The sequence below is a fragment of the Xenopus laevis genome, chromosome 9_10S, assembly GCF_017654675.1.
Source record: "Xenopus laevis strain J_2021 chromosome 9_10S, Xenopus_laevis_v10.1, whole genome shotgun sequence".
In the NCBI taxonomy this organism is placed as follows: Eukaryota; Metazoa; Chordata; class Amphibia; order Anura; family Pipidae; genus Xenopus; species Xenopus laevis.
The window spans coordinates 3,923,941-3,946,206 of record NC_054388.1 but is presented as its reverse complement, the minus strand read 5'-3'; the positions used below and the strand labels follow the sequence as shown (position 1 = coordinate 3,946,206).

General features: G+C 39.2%; 1 protein-coding gene across 1 annotated transcript in view; it reads right to left on the bottom strand.

Moving 5' to 3' along the window:
* Window positions 1-16,111, bottom strand: part of LOC108702363 (vasoactive intestinal polypeptide receptor) — a 30,043-nt gene extending 13,932 nt beyond the window's left edge. Inside the window, exons 1-5 of the mRNA XM_041578796.1 lie at window positions 15,850-16,111; window positions 13,753-13,870; window positions 12,301-12,408; window positions 8,148-8,248; window positions 3,658-3,755 (exon numbers count right to left, since the gene is read on the bottom strand). Coding sequence (XP_041434730.1) covers window positions 3,658-3,755; window positions 8,148-8,248; window positions 12,301-12,408; window positions 13,753-13,870; window positions 15,850-15,933 — 509 coding nt within the window. The 5' untranslated portion in view covers window positions 15,934-16,111. The remainder of the gene's footprint in view (window positions 1-3,657; window positions 3,756-8,147; window positions 8,249-12,300; window positions 12,409-13,752; window positions 13,871-15,849) is intronic.
* Between the last annotated feature and the right edge of the window lie 6,155 nt (window positions 16,112-22,266).

Below are 22,266 nucleotides of genomic sequence, written 5' to 3'. Positions count from 1 at the left end.
AATTTATTAGCATTAGCTTAAACCAGCTAGATATATTATGAAATTGCACAAATGATGTATTTCTTGGTTAAAGCTTCCCTATTATCTCGCCTACTATTTGCAACCACGATGCATTTTGTAATTCCAGGAACAGTTACGGTAAACGGCCAACTAGACATAATGGCAAAATGGATTTTTTTTTTAAAACCAGTTCCATCTACAATTTATTCATCAGAAAGAGGCCCTTTTCTCAAAAACAAAAGAGATGCAGTTTTGATGTATAGATTGAACACAAATAAAAGTTGTTGTTTAACTGATTACCTTCTACTATATCCGCTACTCGTTGGAAAGAAAAAAGTAACAGTGAATGCTAGAAGCCAATAGATGCTACTTTTTTAAATTGGATATAAACATTATCTAAATATATATATATATATATATATATATATATATATATATATATATATATATATATATATATATATATATATATATATATATATATATATATATATATATATATATATATATATATATATATATAGATAGATAATGTTTATGTACCTTTTTTACATAACCCCAACTGAATGAGTCAGAAATCAGTGGTATTTTTTCCCTTTCAGATGAACTGAAGCCTGAATAAGAATTCAGATGGGTGATAATGCTCAGCGCTGTTGCTGACCAGCCCCAAGCACTAACACCCCATAAAGTAGAATGCTTTCTAATGAGTGAAACTTGAACTGACACAGATCTCAGCTATAATCAATCAAAAACTTTTTTATACACAGGTATGGGATTCGTTATTCGGAAACCAGAAAGCTCCAAATTAAGGAAAAGTTGTCTCCCATAGACTCCATTTTATCCAAATAATTCAAATATTTAAAAAATGATTCCCCTTTTCTCTGTAATAATAAAATAGTAGCTTGTACTTGATCCCAGCTAAGATATCATTGGCAAAACCAGGTTATTGGGTTTATTTAATGTTTACAGGATTCTCTAGTAGACTTAAGGAACGAAGATTCAAATTATGGAAAGATCCGTTATCTGGAAAACCCCAGCTCCTGAGCATTCTGGATAACAGGTCCCATGCCTGTATTACAAACTGCTGAGAAGCTGTACAGATTCCACAGTTCAACTGACAATAAATCTGCCCCTACATTTAGAATTGGAGGGCCAAGGTGCACAGCCAAGAGTCAACTTTTTGGGGCTGAAATTTCTGTTTTTCTGCTGTTTGCTGTTTATCCTAATTCTGCTAAGAGTTTGAAAACCTGACAATTCCACTTAATCCCATTTGATTTCCCCTGCTATCGTTTCAATACCCCTGTCCGTGTCGGCACAAATAAATGCTCTAAAATAGAAAGTATTAATATCTACAAGATATTAACGAGAACGAGCCGGTGTGCTAGGTGTCTTCCCATGGAAACAATAAGGATCAGTTGGGCACATCAAATAGACAAAAATGATTTGGTTGAAATGATCCAATAAAAATAAAATCCATGTGCAGCTGAGAACAATCTGTGCTTTGAAAAACAGCAAGAAAAAGCAGCTGCATTATATTCCATCCACAGCCGCAAGGAAATAAATCAGAAAGTCACTGGCACGATAAAGAGATTGTATTATTAGCTTTACAAAAATAAATAAATAAATAAAATGTACCAAAAAGTACAAAAAGTAACGAATGATAACGGGCTTCACAAAAGAGAGGTAAACTTATTCACTTAGACGAGGAAAGTTTCCCAAGATGCGAGAGAAATTCTTCCTTTTCCTTGAAGGTGACGGGTTTCTATTTACCGTTTAATGGCAATTTGTCTTTGTTTTTGAAAACGATTTCCATCCTAATGAAGCTGTTTTTATGATCTGCTTTAATATCACCGTGAATAATAATCAAGAGATGAACTAATAGGGATTCTGTCATGATTTTTATGACGTCGTTTTTGTTTCTAAATGACACTGTTTACACTGGAAATAATTCCCTCTACAATATAAAATGTCATTCCTGAAGCAGCAAGTGTATTTAGTTGTAATATTGGTGTGTAGGTGCATCTCAGCTCATTTTGCCTGGTCATGTGATTTCAGAAAGAGCCAGCACTTTAGGATGGAACTGCTTTCTGGCAGGCTGTTGTTTCTCCTACTCAATGTAACTGAATGTGTCTCAGTGGGACCTGGATTTTACTATTGGGTGTTGTTCTTATATCTACCAGGCAGCTGTTATCTTGTGTAAGGGAGCTGTTATCTGGTTACCTTCCCATTGTTCTTTTGTTAGGCTGCTGGGGGGGGGGGAGGCGATATCACTCCAACTTGCAGTACAGCAGTAAAGAGCGACTGAAGTTTATCAGAGCACAAGTCACACGACTGGGGGCAGCTGGGAAACTGACAATATGTCTAGCCCCATGTCAGATTTCAAAATTAAATATAAAAAAATCTGTTCGCTCTTTTGAAAAACGGATTTCAGTGCAGAATTCTGCTGGAGCAGCATTATCAAATGATGCATTTTGAAAAAAACATGTTTTCCCATGACAGTATCCCTTTAATAGAAGATAAACCGAGAAAAATAGTCAAAATGAAAATCGAGCTTTGCATTTAGCCTCCTTTCTGGTTTCTATTACCATTTGTAAAGTTGCTGAGATACCGCTCTCCTGCTACATATATCCATCCGAATTTCCCTTTTAAAGGACAACTAAACCTTTAAAATGTATATGGCTTGAAAGTATTTTTTATACTGAACTTACTGCGCCAGCCTAAAGTCTCGAAGTAAAATTTTGTTGGGAATGACTGGAGAGACAGAGCCATAGAGTGACATAAACAAGTAGAACAAACAGGTAGAACCCCCCAATTAGTTGTATTAATTTCCTGCCTAAAAATGTTGAGACATATCGGCTAAGCCACAGTTCACAGACCTCCTACGCCATCCCAATGCATTTCATGTCTTCGTCAGGGGCACAAGGGACAAGCACCACTGTTTCCTATGGTTCTATAGGCTTGAACAGGGGTCCCCAACCTTTTTCATCCATGAACCAAACTTAGTTATAAAATAATTTTGGAGAGCAACAAAAACATTCAAAAAGTTCACAGGGTTTCCTATGGTTCTATAGGCTTGAACAGGGGTCCCCAACCTTTTTCATCCATGAACCAAACTTAGTTATAAAATAATTTTGGAGAGCAACAAAAACATGCAAAAAGTTCACAGGGTTTCCTATGGTTCTATAGGCTTGAACAGGGGTCCCCAACCTTTTTTATCCATGAACCAAACTTAGTTATAAAATAATTTTGGAGAGCAACAAAAACATGCAAAAAGTTCACAGGGTTTCCTATGGTTCTATAGGCTTGAACAGGGGTCCCCAACCTTTTTTATCCATGAACCAAACTTAGTTATAAAATAATTTTGGAGAGCAACAAAAACATGCAAAAAGTTCACAGGGCTTCCAAATAAGAGCTGTGATTGTAGCCCAATGTGGACTTGCGGCCAACAGGAGGCTCTGTTTGGCAGTATACATTTTTTTTATGCAACTTTAAGCCAGAAATTCAAAAAGAAGCACCTGTTTGGAGGCCACTGGGAGCAACACCCAAGAGGGCGAAGAGCAACCATTGCTCACAAGCTACTGGTTGGGGACCACTGGGCTAGAACATTGCCATCATCCCTGTCTCTTTGCACATACAGTAGGTGGAATAAATGCCAACCTGAAGAGGGAGAAGATGCTGATGGCAGTCACGAGAGCAGTAAGGGAAGCTGCATAGCCGCACGTATACAGGATTTTCACCGTATGGAAATAATTTCCCTGAAACACAAGAAAGTTTAACATTTTTTAATTTTAAAAATACTTATAGATAAATTCCCATCACATTTTGACAACATATCCGTGTGTAGTGTCAATTTACATTGGTCTACGTGTGTTTGGACACATAGTGGTTGTTCTCTTTGGACAATGATATTGAAAATGATATTATCCTGCCTACAGTGCTAATACGTGATGTTCTTTCTAGCGAATTACATTTAAAAATGGCCCATTTATTCATAGGTTGTGTATAAATCACTTCCATTTCCCCTCCAGGTTGAGATATTTGAATAGAAGCCAATCGGCAGAGACTCGTAGATGTAATGCTTGCCCTTTGAGGTAACAGGATCATGGTATCATTTTAATTAATCCTATTTTACTGTATGCCAGTTTAATACTGACAAATTGGTGGCAGGAGTTTTCATTCATCTTCATTTGCTTCCTATCTCCCTACTCTTCCAATTCATTTTACTTTATTACAGAATAACTGCCATTCCGTGTTACAATGTTGTAAACTATAAAAAACCCCTCTGCATTTTAAAGGTTGTCTAAACCACCCAAATTAAGAGGTCTAATACCAGATTTAAGGGATTATTTACTTACAGGCACAAGCTTTGCACCCTGCCATGTTCCTTAGAACCTCTGAGCTCAGGTCCTTGCACGACACAAGCCCAGATGAGTTGACATGTACTTTCTCCATGAATACCATGCCGACTACGTTTGGTAGCACTGTATTCATGAGGAGGTGGGTGGGTAGAAGCACACAGGCATCCCCTCTTCGCCCCCTACCTGTTTTTAACTTGAGTATAAGTTATGGTGCACAGGTAGTTTATTGGAAACATAAAGAGACGAAGATCATAGAAGTTCTTACATCAGAAACACAAAAGACATATCACTGTTCAACAAGTCAGTAATAGGAGACACGCATGTAGTATAAAGATGTTGCACTATACATCAACATCACTGCGAAAGACCATATGAAAGAGCAACATGAATCAGAATGGTAGATAAATATCAGGGAGCATGTAGCAAAAGAACATCACAGTCATATTAGTATCATAGCCCCTAAACAGTTATTTACCCAACAATCGAGCGATTATGTGGAGGGGGGGGGGAATACATCCAACCAAGGGCCCCAGATTTTACTAAATTTATAGTAAAATTTTATGTAGACCAGTTGTTCAATGTTGGATACATCTATCATGGTTTGCTTCCAACAGGCAAATGTAGGGGGAGCGATGTTTCTCCAATTCTGAGTGATGAGTCTCTTGGCCAACAATAAAGCCTCCTGTAAGAAAAGCAGCTGGTGCTGATTGAGTTTAAGATCCTGTAAAATAGCCAAAACACACACTTTTGGCGACCTATCTATCCTTATTTGCAAAACCCTATCCAAGGTGTCTAAGATAGATCCCCAGTATGGCACAATCTTGTTACAACTCCACAACATATGTAAAAGAGACCCTTTTTCTAGGGCACATTTGGTACAGAGATCAGGAGTATCAGCATTAATAAGATGTAACCTAGCAGGAGTATAATATGCTCTATGGAAGATATATAATTGGATGGTACGAAAGCTCTTGAAGATTATTACCATGAGCATCTTGTTGTAGCCTAGCGTAGAGCATGGTGACTAGAGTTATGGTGCACTTTACTTACTGATTGTGCGATTGGATAAAACCACTCAACAAAGAGTCTGCTATTTTCTTAAAAAAGTGACCAGAGGGTAAAATATTCTACATTTTTACCTAAACAGATAATTTATAACATCATTTACCTGTTAACTCAGCAATATCCTTTAGGCAATCCATGACAAGTGCAATGTTGAGATCAGCTATCCACGGCTTTTTCACCCCCAACCTAAGACATTACTCATAACCACAGACTTGGAAATAGAAGGTTGCGGTTATTTATTAATGTAACCAACCATAATTTATTGTAACTGGAGCAGTTATACCATAACAGTAAAACAGTGGTTAAATGAAGACCATATCCTTCCATAAGACTGACCATAAGCCCAATCCAGAAGTTTGGTTCCTGCCTCATCTCAAAGTCCTCAGTGAAGACTGTCTCCCTCCCACAGACACCCAGACCTACCCAGTTACAAACTCATCTTGCCACTGCCCATTCAGTTCACCCTTGGAGCTCAGAGTCACCCCAACTGTGATAAAACTCAGCTATCTTAAACCATCAGTAGGTAGGGAGTGAGATCCAATGCTGTGTTCCGTGCCATCTACCTGTCCAGGTTACTTCCATCCTTAAGTGCCTAACCCAGGGACCCATCCAATCTATAACTACTGAGGAAAAGTTATGGGAGCTGGCCTTCCTAGCATTGTCATTCCCTACTTCCCTCTATGCCTCTATTGGTCATTGGGCTCCAAATCATGCGCCAGTGCTCACCACTGAATATTATTTTACAATTACAGGGTTTATGGGAGGTGATAGGCCTCACACAACACTTAAAATGACCACCTTTAGGATATCGGTGCCTAAAATTCAGATTTGGGCCTGTATAACTAACACTGAGAACACTGCCTGAGTAATTCTGTTGTTATATTACAGTCCCTTTAGGAATGATAACGTTTTGCTGCGGTGGCCATTTGATTTGGTTGGCACTAATGGTCAACCACTGATCCTTCTGAGTGATGGCTGGATGATACAAATAGACTTCAGGTTGAAACTAATGAGAAGTGTAGCCAGATGTTAGATGAGAATATGATGGGGAACGCTGCAGGAGACAGTTGCCAAGTGACACTTTCTTGAAGCTCATACAGCCAACAAAGTACAAAGCACAAAGACATATTTTATAGTCATTTACCCAAGACCTTATTTAGGGTACATAACTGATTTCCAGCAATTATCCCATCATTAGTTTCCACGGAAACGACTTCAAATTTGTACAGCATCTTCTTGAAGACCAGGCAGCTAGAGAGCCTGCACATTGTTATTATGACCCTAAAAATAGATATCTATATATTTTTAAGAAGCAGCCTGAGCCCCAGGAAGATGAAAAAAATATGAACACTTTCCATAAACCCAATAGGTGTGTTCTTTTAGGTTATGCGTCTGCATTCTGTATATGTTTATGCTTAAAGGGTAAATCATCTCTAAAATGGCATCAGCAAATTCATTTGTATTCATTTCACATGGTCTTCTTCTTTCTGCGTCACAGCCATGCATGGTAGGATACAATAAGTAGCATTAAAACATAACTGTCCCAAGTTCATAAATAATATTATACATTATAAATGGTAAACAATCGATTCTCTGTAATGTGACACAATGGAAGAAAGTCAAGGCAGCAAATACATTCCTACCATAGCGAATGACATTAATGTTCTCCTAACTGTACCATTACCACTAAATACTGGATAGGAAAATGGATTGGGTTTGGGTTGAACAGGGATGGAAGTTGGGTTATTGGATTTTGGCCTGAGTGGACGATGGGAGTGGTCTAAAATGTCAGCTGGAGTTCATTGACCCCACCTTCATGGCCGTGCCGAAAACATGCTGCCTCTTCAAAAGTCCTGAACCACCAAAAAGCCAACGTCACGAAAGAGCGGAACTGCTGAAGTCCCGAAGCCGCGAAAAGACCCAAAGTCATGGAAAGAGCTGAACTTGGAAGTACTTAAGCCGTGGAAAGACCCAAAGTCATGAAAGAGCCGACCTTGAAGTCCGGAAGCCGCAAAAAAAAACCAAAGTCACAAAAAGAGCCAAACTTGAAGTCCTAAAGCCATGCGTTCAGTTCTACCAAACACCAATGCGTGTTTTTTCTATTTTTTTTAAAGCCCTAGCCACCAATGTATTATTTTAAAACTCTACAGGCCCCTGCAACCAATGTTTTTTTTTTTAAATATTCTCTGGGGCCCCAAACTTGTGTGAGGGAGGGTTTACTGTTTTTTAGAGATGATGTCGGTGTGATCTTTTAACTGTTGTGTGGGTGGGATCTGGGGCTGGGCTCGGGGTGGGTGGGGGCCCCAAAAATTTTGTTGTACGGGGCCCCGTGATTTCTAATGTCAGCCCTGCCCACCTCTATTACAAAGCTAAGATTGAGGAGAAAGGTAAACTAAAATCAAGTTCCTATGGATATCATATTGGCATGTCCAGGTATCTCCCATATTCTCTCCCTGTGTCGGGATAGGATAGGTCAGTCAGAAGATTAATTTCTTAAAGATCAATGTTTGTCGCTCTTTCTTCAGTAAACCCCAAGGGAAACCTCTACTTAATTCAAAATAAATAAATGTAAATAAAGATACATTTGCATTTCTGTTCCATAAAAAACCTACGGCAGAAAGAGCCGCCATGCTTATTTTCCATTGATACAAAAGCAGATTGACAAATCTAAACCAGAAATATAATTAGGAGAGACTCCTGTCCTATCTTAAGGAAGTAACTTGCCTTTTCGTCGGTCTCATTGGTTCCACTGAATATACAGGCTTTATAATACGGAGGGGAGTGAGGGGTCCATCCGTCCTCTGAGCAGTTTCTGCTGATCACAACTGTGGAAACGACAGGAGAGATTTAGCTCCGATGCTGCACTGGAATTTTTTCCTTCCATCACATTAAAACAAGACTGTGTGACTCAATAAGAACCTGAGGCAGGAGGCCTGGGTAAGAAGACTGCACTGAAAATATTTAGGGACAGTTCTCCTTTCGGCCTGTGTTGCTCAACGTCTTTGGGTTTCGTACATTACAGGAGAAGCCTAGGTTGAAATGATGTCGAATAACATTTGTATTCCTATATTACACAAGAACAATAAAAGTTTGCCTGACATTTTTAAGGATGTAAATAAATAATTGGGAGAGCGATTTTTCATTTCGATATGAAATGAACTATGAGCTTCTCAGTATCACACCAAATAATAACTGTAACGGGCCAGAATTAATACGATTTTATTAAACTTTTTTTTTTTTAAATGATAACTAGTCACATAAAACACATTTATAACTAATATTTCAATGTCAACAGACTCTATCTGCTTGTCTATCAACTATCATCATTATTTTTGATCAGTCTAAATTTCTCTCTCTCTCTCTCTCTCTCTCTCTCTCTCTCTCTCTATATAATATATAATAATTGTCCAGACACCATATTTTTAGTGCCAAATCCTGCCTCTATATGGTGCTAGACCACAGTATATTGCTTCTGATGGACTAAGGCAGTGATCCCCAATCAGTAACTCAGGAGTAACATGTTGCTCACCAATCTCTGGATGTTGCTCCCAGTTGCCTCAAGGCAGGTGATTATTTTTGAATTCTTGGCTGGGAGGCAAGTTTTGGTTGCATAAAAAAACAGGTGTACTGCCAAACCGAGCCTACTATTGGCTACCAGTCCATATAGGGGCTACCAAACCTTATTTGAAATTCCCATGGACTTTCTCATGCTTGTGTTGCTCTCCAACTCTTTTTACATTTAAATGTGGCTCCGGAGTAAAAAAGGTTGGGGACCCCTGGACTAAGGCCATTGCACTCTAGCCACACCAAATTGGGGGCGCTCAAACCCTGCTTAGCTTATACACTTGTGTTCAATGTGCAAGCTTTACACCCCACACAACGCTCACCCTTTACTTAGGTGGGTCCAGGTGCAAATGCCCCGAACCTATCGATTAACACTGGACATTCAAATGCATTCAATCATGGCGGGTCACTCACCGCTCCAAATCTCTGGTCCGGGTGCAGCGCCCCGAACCCTCAGCTTGGTGAAACCTCAGAACCGAAGTACTTCCAAATCAGAACACTCAATGGAACAGCAGGAATCGGTGAATGTTAAAAAGCAATCTTTATTTTCCGAACATCCCCACACCTACTCATAGGCATCACCGCTTCCTGAGAGCGCGCTGATTTGGAAGTGCATTGCACTCTAACACCATAGAGCATCGATCTCCAACCAGTGGCTCTCCAACCCCTTGGATGTTGCTCCCAGTAACCTCAAAGCAGGTGCTTATTTTTTAATTCTTGGCTTGGATGCAAGTTTTAAAGGCCTAAAACAGGTGTTATGCCAAACAAAGCCTTTTGGAGGCTGCCAGACCACATATGGGCTACTAAATAGCCAATGAAAACCCTTAATTGGCATCTCTAGGGACTCTAGGGACATGCTTGTGTTGTTTCCCAATTCTTGTTACATTTGAATGTTGCTCACAGGTTAAAAAAAAGGTTGGAAGCAGCATAAAAAATGGTGTCTGGACAAGGTGTGCCAATATGTAAAATCCTGTTGCTTCGTCTCTACATACACATAATGAAAATATACTGTACAGTATGATGCCAAAGGCAACAAGTTGAAGTGAACAATATATTTATTCAATGAAGAACATATGCTTGTCTTGGAGGAACAGCCACGAATGCAGATTGATGGGCAGAGAACCCCACAAGGCTTTAGAAAACATAATGGAATAAATTGAAGATATATTTTCTAGCCGTGTTGCGCTTGGTTATCTCAAACACATTCACGTATTCATTATATTGTCTGTGGCAACTCAACCTATAGCTAAACAGTCATTTATCTCTGTGATGTTTTTTTTATCTTGTTAGTATACGGGGCAAATTCACTAACCTGCGGAGTTGCACTAGGGCAGGCTTCGCCACACTTCGCCGCACTTTGCCAGGCGAAGTTTCGCCAGGGCGCCGCTAATTCCCTAAAATCCGAAGTTGCGCTCAGGGAGGCAAATTAGGAAATGTAGGGGGGAAGGAGGGAACCCCAAAAAAATGTAGGATCTTTTTCAGCCTATCAGCCTTAAAAAAGTAAAAGACGCCAGCGTTTTTTGGGACTTAGAAAAAATTTCAACTTTTTTTAAAGCAATCCCTCTCTACTCTATTGCACTTCGCCTGGTCTGAGGTGGCAAAGGCAAGTCTGGCGCAAGAGGTAACGTTCAGTAAAATGCACAAATTAGTGAATTAGCATAGTTACGTCCCATCGCCATAGCGCAACTTCGCCTGGCGTAAGGGTGTGAAGTAGCGCTAGAGTCGGTCCACTTCGCTAGCGAATTTACGCCAGCACCCGTTAGTAAATCGGCGAAGTAACGAAATGACGTCATGCTGGCGAATTTGCGCTAGCGTTAGGCGCTTGGCACTTTAGTGAATTTGCCCCTACAACTTGGTGCACGGACCTGCCGGAGCAATAACTTGATAATTATAATGTTTTCATCAGATTGACTGAAAGGTAAATTTATTCTCATGAGCTCTCACACTGGATCAGGCATTTTTTTTTAATTATATTCAGGGTTTTTCCACATATAAAACTAGCCAGACAGATGCAGTTGTTCATAGTGAGTGGTTTCAATAGAATTGAGCAAAAAATAAAAATCAATGAACATTACAAAAGGCTGATTAGATTAGTTATGGGATTGATGGTGAGACTCTACACATTTCAGTTGCAGATGAAAACAGCCAGATTAGTGCCTGGCTGAAACAATCAATAGTAAAAATAACATTACTAAAGTAGTGTTATAAAACACTACTTTTTAGGCATCAAGTCCTCAAGCAACCATGGTTTAATCCACCATGTTTGTACTTCATTGCTTTTTTAATCATTATTAGAAAGTGCCATGCTGTAATGATGGTTCCCAGAGTGTCTCATGTGGAGCTGTCTCCCTAGTGAACTTGACAAAAGTGGCATCAAATCGCATCTACAAGAATTGGAGATCAATGCTTCTTTGTTCCACCTCACCTAGCATAAAACATGGTGGATCTCTATTATACTGTTGACTAGATGAAGAAATATAAGACCATTGGCATTTCTAGCAAGACATTATGACCCAACGGAACATGGATAAATCACAATTCCTTAGATGCTTTGTATTTCAGATGTTCCACCTAAAGGAGGTTCTGGATATGTTGTGAACGTATTTATTCTGCAGTCAGACATTGGTCTTCTTATTAGATATTGATGTGCACAGGGCGAAATGGTTGGGCATTTTGGCCGGTTTTGGGTTGAAATGCAAGACCATTACTAGTATGGAGGATTATCAGCGGAACTTGTTACTGACCATGAAACTGCATTATATTCTGTCCAGAAACAAAATCTGCAGTTTGACCAAAAATATCTCAACAACTTTTTTGTGTATCTGAAGACAGCACGCAATCTATTGTAGAATCTATCTAATCTCACTAGAACAACCACTTTTGGAATTCTTTTCATAGGCACCATCACAACCTTCCAGGTAAAGAACAACAACACGGTCATGTTTGATGACTGGGGTTTTAAATATCATTATAATAAAGTAATAGTTCCATATGACTACGGGCAAGGTCAGTCAGTGACTACAGCAAAGGGAGACCTAAATAGAATTTAGCATATGGGACATATGGGAGATTTAAAAAAATAAGTGAAACCACTGGAATTGTCTATGAAATAGATTGATTTGCAAATGTGCATCTAACAGAGAATACAAAAGCACTTTCTAAACCTCTCTGAGGCATATTAGAAAACATGCAATTGTGAGTGTTCAACTTCATACAAATGTATACACAGTAAACCATACAACTTCCATTCTTATGCTAATATGTTACTTCATGACAAACTATTCTCTTTATAATGAGATACTTCACCTCTCACCTTTTGAGTTCAGAAACATCTGCAAGCTCTCCGGGCAGGAGACTGTCACAGTTTGTCCTATTGAGGCAGCACTCCAGCAGTTCACTCCATCCCACTCCATGTTACAGCCTATGAGAGGCAAGGCAGTTGGTGAAATTGATATTTTTGCTCTTTCATTAAAAAGAGATAATTAACATACAATATATTTCTAAGGGAAAGGGAATCCTGGGCTTCATCCACTCAAGTTCAACCACTGAGTTTTGAAGGTCAGTCAGGACTGTTGTTGATCAAATCCCAACTCAACTACATTGAGGAGAACCAATAAAGACCAAAACAGTCGACAGTTGCGATCTGATACATAAAGTATATGCACATAACGAACAAATACATCAAAGACATTGATTCATCATTGATATGTTTACATCTATATGAGTTAGAAGTTGAAGTGAACAATATATTTACTCGATGAAGAACATATGCTTCTCTTGCAGGAACAACAGCGAATGCAAAATGATGGGAAGAAAACCGCACAAGGCTTTAGAAAACATAATTGAATAAATTGAGAATATGTTTTCTAGCCGGGGTGCACTCAGTCTCAAACACCTCCATAAATACATTATATATATTCATATATGTGTATATAAACTTTATCAACTACCCCGGCTTTACTTACAAAACACCATGGGTTTCATTGAGCCCATAGAGTATTCTATGACAATGGAAATTCTGGAGGCAAAGTTGGAATAGATAGATAAATAGATACGTTGTAGGGACCAAAGAAGATTTAAAGGCATTCTGTCATGGCAAAAACATGTTTTTTCCCCAAACTGCATCAGTTGATAGTACTGCTACAGCAGAAATCCTTTTTTCAAAAGCACAAACAGATTTTTTTATATTTAATTTTGAAATCTGACATGGGGCTAGACATATTGTCAGTTTCACAGCTTCCCTCAGTCATGTGACTTGTGCTCTGATGAATTTCAGTCACTCTTTACTGCTGTACTGCAAGTTGGAGTCATATCACTGCCCTCCCTTTCCCCCCAGCAGCCTAACAACAGAACAATGGAAGGTAACCAGAAAACAGCTCCTTGGTAGATATACGAACAGCACTCAATAGTAAAAATCCAAGTCCCATTGCGGCGCCTTCAGTTACATTGAGTAGGAGAAACTAAAGCCTGCCTGAAAGCAGTTCCATCATGAAGTGCTGGCCCTTTCTTAAAGCACATGACTAGGCAAAATGACCTGAGATGGCGCCTACACACCAATATTACAAGTAAAAAAAATATATACTTCTTGGTTCAGGAATTACATTTTACATGGTAGAGTGAATTATTTGCAGTGTAAACAATGTAATTTAGAAATAAAAACTACACCATAAAAATCATGACAGAATCCCTTTAAAGTAACAATGTTTAAAGAAAAAAGGAAACGGTATAGTTGATAAAGAGCAAATATCAGCACAATCCTACTCACCTCCATGGGTGGAGTTGCGTGAACTTGTATTCTCAGATTTTATCCTCTCATAACACTGAGCCTCTTGTTCCAAAACCTGAAGTACAAGGGCACATTCTGGGTGTGTGCAGCTCACCTGCTGGAGTAACACAGGGACACAAAAGTGCTAGGCAAGTAGCGGGTGGTACTCAAAGTATGGTCTTGGAGATGTTCTACATAGGTATTGACGTGAGTTCTAGTCCTATACATACACATATACTGTATATATACACCTTGAAGATGTTTCACCAGTCACCCAACTGGCGTTCTCAATTCAGAATGACTTATTTCTACAGATATTTCTACAGATATGACCTACATCATTGCTCTGATGACCAACTAATTACATTCATAGATGTTTATGAAGCAGCGGCCTTCAATATTTATATAAGCAGGAGAATGGGGGGTAGACTTCATCCTTGTGTTTATCAAGCAATGACTCTTGCAGTATATGTCAAGGCATTGCACTACCCTTGCTTCTGCAAAAAAAGTAAAATCAATAAAATACACTTTTCTCAAAATCCAAAATGGTTGAAAATAACGTTCCATTAATAATGTATCTGTCATACTCCCAAGGGTCTGACTTCCAGACTACCGGGGACATTCCTCCTCTTGTACCTGCCCTGACCTCAAATCTGTTTAATAGAATTTGTGACTGTTTCTTAATAATTGCCTTCGCTGCCAGCCCTAACCTTTTGGCCTATTTTTAATTGGGGTCCTCCCTGATTTAAAGAATGTTTCTCAGCTGATAAAGGATCCATGATGAATGTATAAACTTTATTCCAGTAAGTTGAAAAATTGCCAGTCCGCTACACGCAAACGAGTCTACCCAAAAGCGAGTAAAATTCGGTACACCATTAAAACACACTTTAAAATAAACAGAAAGAAAAGGAAAAGAAGGAAAACTGTTTTTTTAAAACTATGATGTGATGGACAGTGTTTAGGTCCATGGTCATCATCTTCAGTTTGGGTTGATATCTGCTCTCTGGCCCAGGGGTCTTGACTTTTTTCTGAGCCTCTGGCTCCAGATGTGATATTGTCTTCTTCTGAATTGGGGTCTTGTTTCTGGCTACTGACGTGATTCTTAATAACTATAAATCACTAGCCCAAACCTCTTGCCTGGCATCTTTGCGACCTCTCTTCCCTTTACTGCATTGAGCCACGATTTACAGCAAGTTTATTTTACATCCATATAAAGTTGGTAATAAAAAAATCTAGGAGCTTATCTAGAAGTGCCAAGTAATTGCTAGTAGAGGATTCCTGCTGTTCCAGTTGAATAGTCCCTGTCATTACAGAGTCCAATACTGATCTTCTTTATCCCTCAGACTAGTTAGTGGCAAGTGGCTTTTGGACATTACTATAAAGAATGCTTCCTACCTAGATACCTTCCAAATATTAAAGGAGAATGTAGTGCAGAAAACATAGTTACATAGATAAGTTTGGTAGAAAAAAGACCAAAGTTCATCACGTTCAACCCCTCCAGATACCTGCTGTCCTTGAATTACTTACTACGCCTTACCCCAAGACATATATTTGGGTCTTTAAATACAAGCATTAAAAAAAGGAATGGGGTATCTATCTATCTATCTTTCATCGATCTATCGATCTATCGATCTATCTATCTATCTATCTATCTATCTATCATCTCTCTCTCTCTCTCTCTCTCTCTTACTGTCTCTCTCTCTCTCTGTCTGTCTTTCTCTCTATCTCTCTGTATCTATCTATCTATCTATCTATCTATCTATCTATCTATCTATCTATCTATCTATCTATCTATCTATCTATCTATCTATCTCTCTGTATCTATCTATCTATCTATCTATCATCTATCTATCTATCTATCTATCTATCTATCTATCTATCTATCTATCTTTCTATCTCTCTGTATCTATCTCTCTCTCTCTCTCTCTCTCTCTCTCTCTCTCTCTGTGTGTTTCTATCTATCTATCTATCTCTCTCTGTCTTTCTCTCTCTCTCTCTCTCTCTCTCTCTCTCCCTCTCTCTCTCTCTCTCTCTCTCTCTCTCTCTTACTCTCTATCTATCTATGTCGTATCTGTAGAAATGATCAGACAAACTTACCTTCCAGGATAAACCCATCAGAATCAGTAAGAAGTGCAGCCAGGCTCCAGCGTGTAGGAAGGTTGAAGTCATCATCAAGTTCATTTATGGTGTCATTGGCTCCACGGTTCCAATTTTAAGCATCCAGCTGGTTCTGTTTGGAGAATTCACATTCTGTTTTCCGAATCTTTTCCATTGGTCTCAATGTGTCCCGGTTCCTTCCTCGCAGCTTATTTCCTTAAAACTTACATCTTTGCTGTCCCCCCTTTACACAGAGATCTGCTGGGCTGCTGTTATATCACACAGGGGAAGTTGTTGTACATCAAATAGTGACCCTGTGTCCTAGGGAAGAGCTTTCTGAGCCCGGAGTCTGGAGGTCACTTCATGCGTCTTCTCCAGTTGGTCTTTTATATATGTCCTTGGTCAGTTCATGCCCCTGGTTTGGTCTGTTCCATCTAATCAATTTCTTTTGCTACAAGCTGCCCTTCTCTGTGGTCTCCCTTCCCTCTCTCTTTCTCTGTCACTTTCGTTCAAACATTTCTGTTCCTCTTATATCCTCCACCTCCTCTTGTGTCATATTCTTTCCACCCTCCCAATCTCCCTCTCTATTAATTTCTCAGCTCTTGAACTGAGATTGGGCAGAATATCAAGAAACTATCTCAATAGCTGTGAATTTGAGCACATTAACCCCTGCTGATGCCAGAATATGCACCTCCCATAGATACAAGCAAATAATAGGCAGGGAGCACTGGTGAGGATACTGGGAATAGACTTGGGGAAATAGCGATGAACCTGCAGGTGCAGAACAATCACCTCATTTCACCTCATCGATATCAGGGCTGACTATCAGAGGGGGCGGCTGGTTCTTAGGGAAATACAGGACCCCCACGTACAAGACAAATGAGGCTGGTATTAATCATCCCAGAGCTAAGCACTACCTCTGCACTTCATGACTGTCTATTGTACTGAGAGGCGACTGGTGGGATAGAATTTTGTTAACCTCTTCTGTCCCTTACGGCACAGAAGTTGAATGGAATACAGGTATAGGACCTGTTATCCAGAATGCTCGGGCCTAGGGGTTTCAGGATAACGTATAGTTCTGTAATTCATACTATAAAATAAATTAGACATAAATTAAACCCAATAGGCGGGTTTTGCTTCCAATAAAGATTAATTATATCTTAGTTGGGATCAAGTACAAGTTACTGTTTTATTATTACATGTATGGGATCTGTTATCCAGAATGCTCGGGACCTGGGGTTTTCCAGATAACAGATCTTTCCTTAATTTGGATCTCCATACCTTAAGTCTACTAGAAAATCATATAAACATTAAATAAAGCCAATAGGCTGGTTTTGCTTCCAATAAGGATTAATTATATCTTAGTTGGGATCAAGTACAAGCGACTGTTTTATTATTACACAGAAAAAGGAAATCAGTTTGAAATACTTGGATTATTTGGATAAAATAGAGTCTATGGGAGACGGCCTTCTGAATAATGGGTTTCTAGATAACGGATCCTCACGTGACATATTCCTGTTTGTTGTTTTACAGCAAGTGCCTGTCCAGAGTAACATGTTGCATAAAACCACAAAATTGACGTTTCAAATGAGCATTGGGTTTTTGGGACCTAAACAATATTGCAAATGGGGAGAAAACGTAAGATAGAGACGACTGGAACATTGTGGTTCTCTTGTCAATGGAAACAAAGATGTGAAAAAAAAACCCCGACAACAAACCTTTCACTTTCCAGGGAAATCACTGAATTGGTCTCTTGCTGTGTTTATTTGGAAATAAATGAGCTTTCGGCAAGATAAATGCCCTCTAGGTTGGCAGAAGGCGTTTGCGTGGCGTCATAAGACGGCGTTTTGTCATCTAGGGCCACTGGAGGAATCCACCTAACAAAATAAATAGAATTGTGACAATTTAACGTTAACAAAACAATTTCTAACCCATTCACACTCATTGAATTCACTATACATTTCCTCCTGCTTTAATGGGGTCTGCTAGTATTATTGGAGGGTCAAAAAATGTATTTTGCCTTTGACTGAAGGTGGTGCACAGAGTGCATTTACAAGGGTCCCTAAGGCTTCCAAAATGTTTCATTGGTGCAACTTCATTTAATATCCTCGGGGCCCCCTCGCTTCCATGGGATGGGCTAGAGGCCAAGTTGTCATGGTGGAGATGTTATTGCATTAAAATAAAGGGTGTCAGGATGTTTTGCAGTCTGCATCCAAATTTCCTAAAATTCCCTGGACCCCTATAGTCCTGATTCCCCCCCACCAATGATCTGCTTCTAGTTGTTGTCGATCAACAACTCCCAGTAACCCACGACGGTCTTCAGTTGACAAATATTGTTGGGCAACTCTTTTTAATTGAGTCATTAAAAACAAAGGCTCAACTTGACATAAGCCTCACAATTAACAGTCTACTAGGTCATAGGATTTAGTCTGCAAGCAGCCATTCAATCTGCCCTGGTACCAGAAAGGATTTCTTAACCACCCTACCTACTGCCCACCTACAGCTCTAATTTGATGCTCATGGGAGTAGACATCATGTCCCATCATATTTAAGTTATGGTCAAGCTTTGTGCTTGAATTCATAGTAAACATTGGTAGGTTTAGGCGCAGTGATCCCCAACCAGTAGCTCGTGAGCAACATGTTGCTCTCCAACCCCTTGGATGTTGCTCCCAGTGGCCTCAAAGCAGGAGCTTATTTTTGAATTCCAGGCTTGGAGACAAGTTTTGGTTGTATAAAAACCAGGTGCACTGCCAAATAGAGCCTCAATGTAGGTTGACAATCCGCATAGGGGCTACCAAATGGCCAATCACAGCACTTATTTGGCACCCCAAGAACATTTTTCATGCTAGTGTTGCTCCCCAACTCCTTTTACTTCTGAATGTTGCTCATGGGTTCAAAAGGTTGGGGATCCCTGCGGGCAATGATCCCCAACCAGTGGCTCGTGAGCAACATGTTGCTCATCAACTCCTTGGACGTTGCTCCCAGTGGCCTTAATGCAGGTGCTTATTTTTGAATTCCTGGCTTGGAGGCAAATTTTGTTGCACAAAAACCAAATATACTACCAAATGGAGCCTCTTTTAGACTTCAAGTCTACATGAGGGCTACAAAATAGGCAATCACAGCCCCATTTTGGTATCCTAAGAACATTTTTCGTGCCTACCTCCGGCGCACACACAGCCTGCAGGCAGTTGTTTTAAAATTCTACAGGATACATATACTTTAATTTAACAATAGCATGGAAATGGAAAAAGAAAAATCAGTATGCGACACCAGTGGGTGAAGGTCATTATATTTCATGCCAAGTGAAACCATTAGCTGCAAGCAGAGTAATTGCTGATAGACCTTTAGGGCACCGTTCAGTTTTCCCCTTTGCAGTGACTGAAGATGAATTTCTACATAAGAGTACAGCGTTATAAGGTTATGGCATGGAACATGGAACATTAAACACCAGGTACAATGATTAATGAACAAAAATAGTGGCTGGTTTCAAGTTAGTCTAGGTAATGTTTGTTTTAAGCTAATATGGAGCCATTTATGAAGTTCTACAACAATGTTTCCCTGTTTTTTTAGCATTCCATCAGAGTATCCAGCAAGCTGAAGAGCAGTAGAACCATGTAGATGAGTAAATGGGTATGGCAAAACACACTCTACGAGGATTGATAACCATTCTTCTTGGAAATACCCAACTGCATGACCTGGCATTCCCTTGGTAGGCAAGCCTGGATCTGATCACAAAAATGATTGTTATCCATGGCACCATAAAGCCTCCCCTATCATATTTTCAACATACACAGGTTCTTATACAAAACTTTCAAAATCTACAACATATGTGTTGGTTGTTAAGTGTATGAACCTACTTGACTGTGTACATATGTTTCCAAATGCTTTATTTGCCTCCTAGGAATTCCAGCACTTGTATGTTATTCGTAGAATGACAGTTTAATATCCCAATAACGTATAAGAGTAAATATGTGATGACAGTATGACAGTTTTATCGGCGTGCCGATGTGTGTATTAGTATATATAATGCTTTTTCTTTGTGTCACTTGTCAGAATTCTGCAAGCACAGAATGGGATGAAATGCATGGGTGGCATTACACATTCTACTGATACAAACAGCATGGAAGAAAAGAATATTTAAGGATTGTAAAAGGAGATACTAAGCATTCTGAATGTAGCATCTTGAGGGGGTGGGTCTAAACATATACATTGTTTTGAACTTCAAAGATAATGCAGATAATGATTATGGGTATTCCAAACTGGGAATTGATCTTTGAGGGATGTATCACTTCCAGAACATTAAATGACCAAGTGTGCCCCAAACAAGCCCCCATTCTTTGTGGCTTCCACTTTGGTTTATCCCAAAACACCACAATGATTGAATGATTTGGCGTAAACAGTCATAAACAGTCCACTGATCTCTAGTATTTAACAGCAGCATTAAAAAGCAGGACCGTGTGTCCTTCAAAGTTGGACACACAATCCAACCTTAAAGGTTTACAATGCTTAGGTCCAAGCCCATTTGGTTGGGATCAAAAGAATTTTGGCCTGGCTTGAATGGACAAACTGGATGTCCTCTGGTGACAGTGAAGTGTATATTTTGTTATCTGCTGAGAGCACTGGAGACCCATGTGATCTACACAAGCGCAATATTCTACTGCCCTGTCTACTATATCCATGATTTGTTGCTATTCTATTTTTATGACTCTATACATACACTTCCTTCAACCACCCCTTGCCTTAAATTAACATTACAGATGATATTTTTTCATTGCCAACAACATTTCTTAATATGGTTTGATACTCCACAAACATCCTTCAGCTGTATTCATCATCTCCAAATCTTTCCTCCCTACAGGCTCAAGCCTTCTCTCAAGTCACTTAGCATGTTATGAAGCTTACGTCATTATGGCAGGATGACTCTCTCCATCATTTGAAAAAGCTTTTCTAAAGCTCTTCCTCTTCAGAGAACCATGTTCTCAACATAATTTATCAGATTTGTCTCCCACTAGTATTTCCCTATTAAATGTTATGTTTCAAGCATTTCCAAGATGGTACGCCAGTATTCAAAAGGTCCATTAATTACTTTGCACTTTATAAGAAAATAAAGTGCAAGTTAGTTGTATGAATAATAGTAATAACAATAACATTCCATCTTCTCCTATGGATGTTGTGAGCCTCAATAAGCTGCCATATCCATAGCTCAATATCTAGACCCTTTGTTCCATGTTTAGGGCACATGGCTATTGCGCATTCTAGACACGCTCCTAATTTTTGATGATAAAATCAGTTGCACCTGAAAGAGAATTGCTACATGTCATGTACAACCAGGAAAAAAAAGATTTTCGATCTATGGCCTCCTGATGGATTAGACATACATTAAGGGCAACATGTATAGCACATATGCAATCCAAAGTCTACAATTATGTGTCACACCAAACTAAGGTCATTTATCTATAGCCCCCATCAAAGTCCCTGATATTAAAAAAAAGAAATAGTGGTTGTAGAAACTGCAAAGACTGTTAACACAATGCCAACACAAATATAATTCTTTTACTTTTGAACAGACAGATCAAGTATGCATGATTAAATATGCAAACCAAGGAATTTGGCCTATGCAAATGCATGGAAATGTATACATAAATATGTAAAGTCTAGATGCCTAAGACTTGAGTAATAAGAGAGAAACCCCTCCGTCGTAGCCTTCAGAAACACTGAATATAAAGAAATATTAAAACTGTCATTGTGATAAGACCCAAAAGAGTAGAAACGATGAAGAAATGGCTCTCCCAAAGGAACACTAAATTATTATTTCCAGGGTATAACTAGGGGGGTTTCTACTGATTTCTGAATCTTATACGTGAGATTTGTTGATATCTGTTGGTTGAATTATCACCAACCTGGTTTACCCTTTCAACTGGTCAAATGTTTTTGAAGGGTTAGACCATCCATGTGGCCATCTGAATTTTAATTCTCCACATCAGAAACCGTTGGCAGTGCAAATTCCATAGTGGAACACATTGAACTACAAATCTTGGGATCATATATGAAGGCAGTAATGTTCTTTCACTATAGTAGTTCTTTTTGCTGATGAGAAGAAAAGCAAACGTGTTCTTCAAAAACAGTGATAAGTCTCCGACTATGTGACTGTTGAAAGGCCTAAATATTAACAACCACCGTAGCTGCTTGAAAGGCATTCATTGGGGGATATGAATCAGAAGCATACTAGATGCCACCAGGAGGAAAACAGATTTACATTGTTCTTTCTTCTTCTTATGAATGTTCTAGAATTCTTTAGGCTAATAGACTACATGGCTGATGGCTTTACTTTCCTAGCTTGGTCACCTGCAGTTGCTTATAGTTCTTTTGGCATTGTTGAGGTTTGAAATCTTCAATAAATTCTGTACAAATATTATT